Raw genomic sequence first — 7,789 nt, 5'->3', positions numbered from 1 at the left:
ACTCTTCAGAAACAACGAATTCCAAATAATTCTATTCCATATATATTACTCTTGAGAAATGAAAGAGCAATAAAATATTTGAAACGTATCAACGATACCGTAAGTACACCGCATAAGATGTCCGCGATGTGTGTATGTTAACGTGTATCAGAGAGAGAGAAAGAGAGAGAGAGAGAGAGAGAGAGAGAGAGAGAAGGAGAGCGCGCGCGCGCGGATTTACATGGATTTCTCGGTGTGTCGTCGTAGCGAGGGACGATAAACGAAAAATTAGAAGAAAAAAGTTACAATGGAAGATTGTTCTGTACAGAGCGACTATCGTACGAACTAAATACGCGTGGATGCCGACGTGTCGGCGCCATCTATTTCGTCACCGCCCCTTTCCCGTGCACCCCAAATGCATATACTTCCGGTCATCCTTCTATCCCTTAAAACGCGTTCTTCCCGTTCCGACGTTCACCGCTGACCTACTCGATGATGCCTGGCGTTTATGCCACTGAAACACCTTTCCGCTCCATTTTACGTATCTATACTCTTTCATTATCTTCTCGCACAGGGTCCTCAAGATCGCGCAATGGCTTGTTCTGCCCTTTACTTCCGTCCTGTGTTACCTTCTTATCGATTCTCCGACGCTTCGCGTATAGGTACATATAGATTTCATTCGAGATGGAGGTAGACTGCATTTATCATTGATCTTGTAGGATTTTATTTCGAATGTCCTTATACTTTCGGTCTTACGTCGTAGAAGCTTCTATGTAAACCGTAGTCGTCTTCACTTTGATGTAATCCCTTTCATTTCTTCTTCCGCTTGATACGTCCGATTGACGCGATACCATTCTACCGTGGTGAACGTCTACCGATGATCGAGCTTCGACAATCTCTGCTAGCCTTCGCCAATACATGATCGTCATACAAAGAACAGAACCCCAGTTTACTGCGGTCAACTGGTTTCCACGCAGTCGTCAAAACTTATCCCCGTCTTCCTCCTGATTCTCTTCCAGAAGAATCAAGCTTCGACCAACCGGAAATCGTTCCTTCAGCAAGGCCCAGGCACCGGTCGCGGTGCTCCCGTGGTAAGTACGCTGAGCAGGTACGCTGAAGCGAGCTGAACAGTGCCGTTTTATCCCGACACTCTCGCGGGTTTTCTCAACTCTCTCCGCTTTGTCGCGCTTAATACTAACTATACGCGTGTGTTACGTGTGTTTATATACGTGTACAATATGTGTAAGACCGATGAACGAATAAATAGATAAACCTATCGTATCATGTATTTATCCATTTATCCCATCGGAGGAGTGTGGACTCAGGTGTACGGATGTGTTGTGTACGTGTATGTGGGTATATGTGTGTTCTTGCACGGTTCGTTCCACGCGTCGAGGCGACGAGCGTCCACCGACACATCGGCCCTTCTTCTACTTCCTCCCCTTTTTCTTAATATCCCCGTCGGTCGATTTACTTGTGGTTAAAGGTGAATGGCGATGGGCCCGTGACCGCGCTTCGATGGAAATGCACGTTCTGCCATTTGTTGTCCCTCTTGTGCCACACACGGCTCTCCTCGCTCTGGTGAGTGTGCGCTACCCCTTGTCTGCGAAACATGAAACCGTGTTATTTTGTTTTCCGTTTCCTGTTTTACTGTAGGATTTCGTCGCTTCCGGGAATAAGACGAAGGTATAGAGGAGAATAAAACGAGACTCACTTGTCCATGTACTGCGTCAACCTGACGTACGCGATGCACGCGGCGTCCTCGCCCAGCAGGTGCACGTGGGGATTAAGGATCGTCGTGTTCACGGCTTTGCAGTTCTTCCCCAGGACTGCTTATAGGTTTGAAAAGCAAAACGCACGTTATTCGAGGACCCGCGCGTTCATTCGTGCACCATCGATGCTCTCACCGTTAATGACGAGAAAATATATACGAAACGAAAACCCAAGCAAGCTAATGTTCTAACAGATTTCATCAACGTCTACCATTCTAGCGTTAAATCTACCATCGTTCTGGGTCGAGTGCTACGGGATACGAACACTCGGGAGTGGAAAATCGTGCAGAGATACTGATAAAAATAGTGGAGGGTGCAATAAGAAGCTGTATCGACTCGTTGAAATCGACGAGGGATGCACCGATCGGTCGGAGATTTCAATGCCTGGACGAGGAACGTGTCGGCGCCAGGTTTATGCGCTGCGTCCGTACAGAGTTTAAGGGGAGTATCCCGAATTTTCGTGGACGGTACGCGACATGCGGCGATGGAATGGAACGAATCGAACACAGGTACAACGGTGCGGCGACTGGTCAGCGCGATACAATTAACAGTGATGCAAACGAGTCATAATTACCATTATCAAAGTAAAATTTGTGGAAATCCATTCCCTCGACTAAATTACCTAGAGCCTCTGGCTCGAACGCAGTCAGATGTGGATCACAGATTTTCCTGGAAGCGTAACAGGCGTTAGAACGATCTGAACATGGATATCGTCGTCATTTTTTAAATTTACTTCTACGCTTGGCAGAAAATTGTACTTCATAGTGAAAACTGCAGGCCAATTTTAGTTTAGCAAATTCTCATTGAAATTTATGCAGCCTGGTGTGTCACACTTACGTGTACGCCTCGAAATCGCCAGTGTTGATGCTGTCGATCAGCTGCTCGGTCATCTTGATGATCTCCTGACGGCGTGCTGGAATCGTCAACAGATTATCGATCAGTGGAATGGGCGCGATCGGCACGCCCGATCGATTAACAAAAACGAAACGATCAGAGCTCATACCGACACATCGTACGGCACAACAGTCACATGCACGAATCTTTATCAACTTCTACGTCCTACGCCAAAGACTCTCTTATCAAATAGTTACGCATATATAAAGAAACGTATTATATAACATCGATGTGCCAACCCATTGGAGTCGTTTCAAAAATCAAAACGTCACATTACCTTCGCGCGAACACATCCAATAATCTCTTTCATCTAGCCAAAAATTCTACACGATTCTATCGGACTCCAATGACGCGATCCTCGAACGGTCCCTGTAAATTTCCTCGTCGTTCATTCGATTGATCTTAAATTGATCAGAACATATTCGATTATAAGTGAAAGAGTTGGAAGATGGACCGTTCGAGAATCGAATATCAGTATCTTTTTTCCTTTTTTACATAAAGCTCCTTTTCCCACTTGACAAGCACCAATTTCTAGGGGGATTCAGTCCTCCACCGTGACGAGAGGACGAATCCTCGTAGGTTGAAAAAAAAAGCGACATCGGTGCAATCTAGTCAAATGGAAGCGATCGAGCGTGTCTCGTCGTTGCACGCGTCGCACGACTCGCCCTCGTACTCCATTTCGGTCCCGGTTCGACCGATTCGACGCGACAACGACGAGAATATATTTCAACGCTCGGCGACAGTTCCTCGCCGCTCTGACGGCGAGGAAAAAAAACTGAAGTTCGACGAGTTCGTCGAGGGACAAGAAAAATGTGTATATCGTTGCTCGCCGGTTGTTCACGACCGCTAGAAGCTTCGTTGGTTCCTCGAAGAGTAATTCCTCCGCGATCGTTCCTTTCCTCGTTGATTTAACAACTCTCCAGCTTCGTTGGACCTTACTGTTACACGTCGCATCCCTCGCATTCCCTTTTAGCCAGCCCACGTAACGTAATTTCGCGCAGTCACCAATTTCAGTTGTGCAAAATGTCAGGCTATTCGATCGTATTCTCTGACGGTGTTAGAAAAAATACATAAATAAATCTGCAGAATTTATCGTCGACTGAATGATGAGGGAGCAAACGGATTTTTTGATACTCTAAGCCCGGCGACCACCACCGTCTGCTTAATCGTAGCGCAGTTAACTACCCCAGCTGCGCACCGCAGCGAGCGAATTCACCGCAAAATCGGCGCAGTTAGCTCTTATTTCTCTTTCGTTTCTCAACTAATCGTTGATATATCGCTCGATAGAAAGAAAGAGATAGATAGACAGACAGATAAAGATAGAAAGATTTTGAGTGAGAGTGAGATATAGGTTCTTCCGTTACCTGAACACTGGGAGTTCGTCGAGAGCTGGCTGCAGGTCTTGATAGGACACACGATTCTTATTTCTACAAGCAATATATATATAATATATACATACACATATTTATATATAAATACCCTCTTTTGTATCTTTTTTTTTTTTTGTTAAACTTGTGTGCTTTTAATTAAAATGTTACGGATCGTTTATCGCAGCGGGTGGATTTTTTCTGCGTGTTTGAAGCGTGATCTCGCGACAGACTAAGGTCCGCGGGGACTATTTCCGGTGATGTTGATGACGTTACTTAAGTTAATGGCTGAGGGCGCCCCTTCGAGACTTTAGTTAATTTTCGTGGTTTCTCTTTGGTCGTTCGACCGTTTTACGATTTCTCTGATGCGGCAAGTGGAAAGAACGACTCTGTTTTTCCTCGTCGCGGAGCTTAATCCCCGCGGCCAGAGGATTAACCGTCTCCTCAGGTCCCATCTCGTCCTTGGGAAGCTTTTCCTCCTCTTCCTGCGTCTTCCGCAACGCGCCTTCTACTCTTCGTCCCCGTTGTTATCTCGCGATCGATTTCGAAATGTTTCTTTCCGGTTCTGCTAACCATCCGTCTGGGCACTGTGTTTCACGGACACGATGTAGCGTTCCATTTCTTCTTCGAGAACGAAATAAACGTATTCAAGGCAATGCATTGACTCGATCGAGAGAAAACCAGTATCTTTCGATTTAAGGAGAAATAAGATGGAAATAAATCAAAAGAAACCAGTCTACGATCTGACTTATGGTCGACTCGTACTACTTAACCTTCGAGTTTCACGGGATTTTTCGTTATTCCGTCAATGAATCACCCTGCACACAGAATCGTAACGCAGATGTGCGCGCTATCGAGTTTCCATCGCCACGAAAATGAAAGAAAATGAACGACACAGCGAATGTAGATGCACGCAACGTGATATACAGCCTTTGCAACACCGTCGAATCCACGGGGCGATTGTCTCAAAGATGCATACCACTTTACGAGAAGCGTTCAACGATAAAGCCTCGAGCTGTTTGTAATTCGCGTCTCCTACGCGCGGATCTTTCCTTCTTCCTTTTCTCGACTAACTCCGCGGAATGTGCTTATCGTACGCTGACGAACAAAACTGCTGCCCACAAGAATAAAAACGAAAAGAAAGAAAAAAAAATTAAAACAAACGAAAACGCCGCTCTTCTACCAGTAGACTAGCTTAAGGTAATGTAATTAACTACGAAGCCTGTCCGATGATTCGTATCGTTCTCATACAACACAACGTGTATCGGGTTTCACAAAGTTTATTGGTACGTTCACAGTTTACGCCTACACATGGATTACACGCGGATTTGTAGCGTGGACGACAGCCTAATCGATGTTTCCACGCCTGTGAAACATCGTTTCGAGCTCGATTTCGCGAAGGATTTCTCGTGCGAACTCCTTCTTTCCGGTAATGAAACCAGCGTTGCTTCCAAAGTTCAGCAACGCATTTCTTTTCTTTTTTTTTTTTTTTATCAAGAAACGATATTTTACGAGCGTCCGTTTGCGCATTAAACTCTACCATATATAATGCGGGACGAACAATGGGTACATACGCGGAGACAATTTCGATTCGCCGGAATTCCGTTCGATTCCCATATTCACGCCTCGCACAATGACTGTGCGAGGGTGTGTACGTTCGAGAACGGGAAGGGTTGGAGAAAATACGTTCGAGAATCGAAAAGACGTGAATTTTTCGTGAGAATTCTAGCCGCGTGACGATTAATCGGTGCGGGACGTCCGTTGGCGTGGCTGCGTCCTGTCGATGGGCTCCTTGTCTGACCAAAATCGATACTTACTACTTGCGGGTCGCCGTCCGACAAAAACCCGTGACTAGTCGCAATCGAAGGTCCGCAACGCGAGGGTCGAGACTGGGAACACCCAGAAAGGAAATAGGCTCGAAAAGACAAACCAAGAGGGATGCAAGAACCTCTTCGTGACACTGTACGAGCCTTAAAATCTAACGCTGTCGTGAGAACGTCCAACTTCCGATCCGCTACGTTTACAAATTAAATTCGATTCGAGACAGCAGACGATTCAGGGTAAAAGAGTAGAAATTCGAGAGTACTAGTCTTCGAGTCTCGAAGCTCGAGGTACGTTTTACCCAGCACGGTAGAAAGAGATTTCTTTGAATCGAAAGGAGGAGACCCCCTCCGAGTGAAAGAAAAGAAGTTTGCGGAAAGGCTTCCGATTACGAAAGCCGGGGACGTCGTCCAGAGTCACGAGGCTTTAAAACTTCACGACAACAAGCAACACCGCCTAAGCTTCGAGCAGGCGTCCTCGTCCGTCGTTTTTTTCGACCTCCCTGCAGCGTTGGTGCTCCTCTTACCGTCTTCCAAGTCGCAGTACTCGGTCTGGGCGAGGGGAATGTATCCGGAGTCGCCCATGCGTCGGATCTCCGTTTCCGATTCTTTTTTCGGTTCGTTTCAGTTTTGTATTTTTTTTTTTTGTTCGTTCATTTTTTTGTTTCAGTTTTTGGTTATCGATTCGTTTTTTCGAGGAGGTTGCACATGCGAGCGAATTCGACGCGGCATGCCAGCCATGCGTGCAACCGGAACATGCAGAGAAACACACGGGGAGAAGATGGGTCATCGAACAACATCTCGCAAAATTAAAGAGCGACCTTTAAAGGCCGCTTTCCCCTCTGGCCAGAAGCGGAATTGGAATGAGATTTTTGTGCGAGGATGGCGGTTCGGCTGGTTTCCGTTAAGTGCGCTGGGCGGGAAGAAGAGGGGAGCTTAACGCATCGTTTTCTTAGAGCAACAGGAACCTCGGACACGAGTGTCGTTTCAGATCAATCGAATCAATTCCCAGCTAACTTCGAGGCTATTTTCCGACAGATTTTAACGCTCGTGGAACAGGCTCAGATATGTAAAACTGGCAGAACACGGGGAAAATCGTGACTCGAAATCTGATCTATGGGCATCGTCGCAATAAATGCACTTTTTTTCGCTATTATGAGAATCAATGAACCCGCACAATGCGGGATTCACTTCGCTCGACGCGACACGTGGAAACTCGAACCGTTTAATTCTCGTTTGAAATTTCGCGGATTCATTGTCACCGAACGAAATCATCGAATCACGATTTTCAGCGAATTCCTCGCGTGATTACCAGCGGGACCAAGCGTTCCACGAGTGACGCGTATCTCCCGACATCGCCCCTAAAGTCGATTCAATTTCACCGAAAAACTATCACCTAACGGATACGCCTCCATAACGATCGCGCACCCCGTCAATTGCGAACAGACGATGCGTTAAACGTAGTCGTACAAAAAACAGGGACGATAAAACAAGTCCGAGAGAAGGAAAAATTCTAATAAACAGAACGAACCCCGACCGAGGAGCTCTGAAAGTCGAGTGAAAATAAAAGAGTAGGGGGTGGTAACCCTAGATCGCTGAAACAGAGGAATTAATGGCTCTCGCGTATAGAAAGCCCAGAGTTTTCAGGGTGGTAACCAGAGAAGAAAGCCACAGTTAGAGGTGTGAAAATGGAATACAGACCGTTGTTCGAGGAGTCGTAGCGTCGCGACGATGCCGTGGGCGTCGCCGCGTGGTTGTTGCCGATGTAGACGGCCGCTGGCGACGACGGCGATGCGCCGATCTGGCTGTTCTGGCTGTTGCTGCTGCTACCGCTGCTGCTACCGCTTCCTGCGCTGCCAGCTAGTCATGCAACCAACCAACCAAAAGACGAGCTACTGTCAGCCTCCGTACAGCTTCCACCCGGTCGCTTCTGGTCGCTTTTATTCGTACAGTCACG

At 46.8% G+C, this 7,789-nt stretch overlaps 1 protein-coding gene across 36 annotated transcripts in view; it reads right to left on the bottom strand.

The window, feature by feature from the left end:
• Positions 1-423: 423 nt before the first annotated feature.
• Positions 424-7,789, bottom strand: part of Camkii (Calcium/calmodulin-dependent protein kinase II) — an 86,510-nt gene continuing 79,144 nt past the window's right edge. For 14 of the 36 annotated variants that reach the window (XM_076910074.1, XM_076910083.1, XM_076910078.1 and 11 more), the window contains 6 exons: positions 7,534-7,692; positions 4,010-4,072; positions 2,589-2,664; positions 2,326-2,420; positions 1,694-1,811; positions 424-1,582 (listed from right to left, as the gene is read on the bottom strand). In XM_076910074.1, the coding sequence (XP_076766189.1) occupies positions 1,450-1,582; positions 1,694-1,811; positions 2,326-2,420; positions 2,589-2,664; positions 4,010-4,072; positions 7,534-7,692 (644 nt within the window). In that variant the 3' untranslated portion in view covers positions 424-1,449. The remainder of the gene's footprint in view (positions 1,583-1,693; positions 1,812-2,325; positions 2,421-2,588; positions 2,665-4,009; positions 4,073-7,533; positions 7,693-7,789) is intronic. The other 22 variants (XM_076910084.1, XM_076910094.1, XM_076910099.1 and 19 more) reach the window with 6 other exon arrangements.

The sequence above is a fragment of the Xylocopa sonorina genome, chromosome 2 (genome assembly GCF_050948175.1).
Source record: "Xylocopa sonorina isolate GNS202 chromosome 2, iyXylSono1_principal, whole genome shotgun sequence".
In the NCBI taxonomy this organism is placed as follows: domain Eukaryota; kingdom Metazoa; phylum Arthropoda; class Insecta; order Hymenoptera; family Apidae; genus Xylocopa; species Xylocopa sonorina.
Note: the sequence above shows the minus strand (reverse complement) of the source record. Positions and strands in the feature narration are given on the sequence as shown.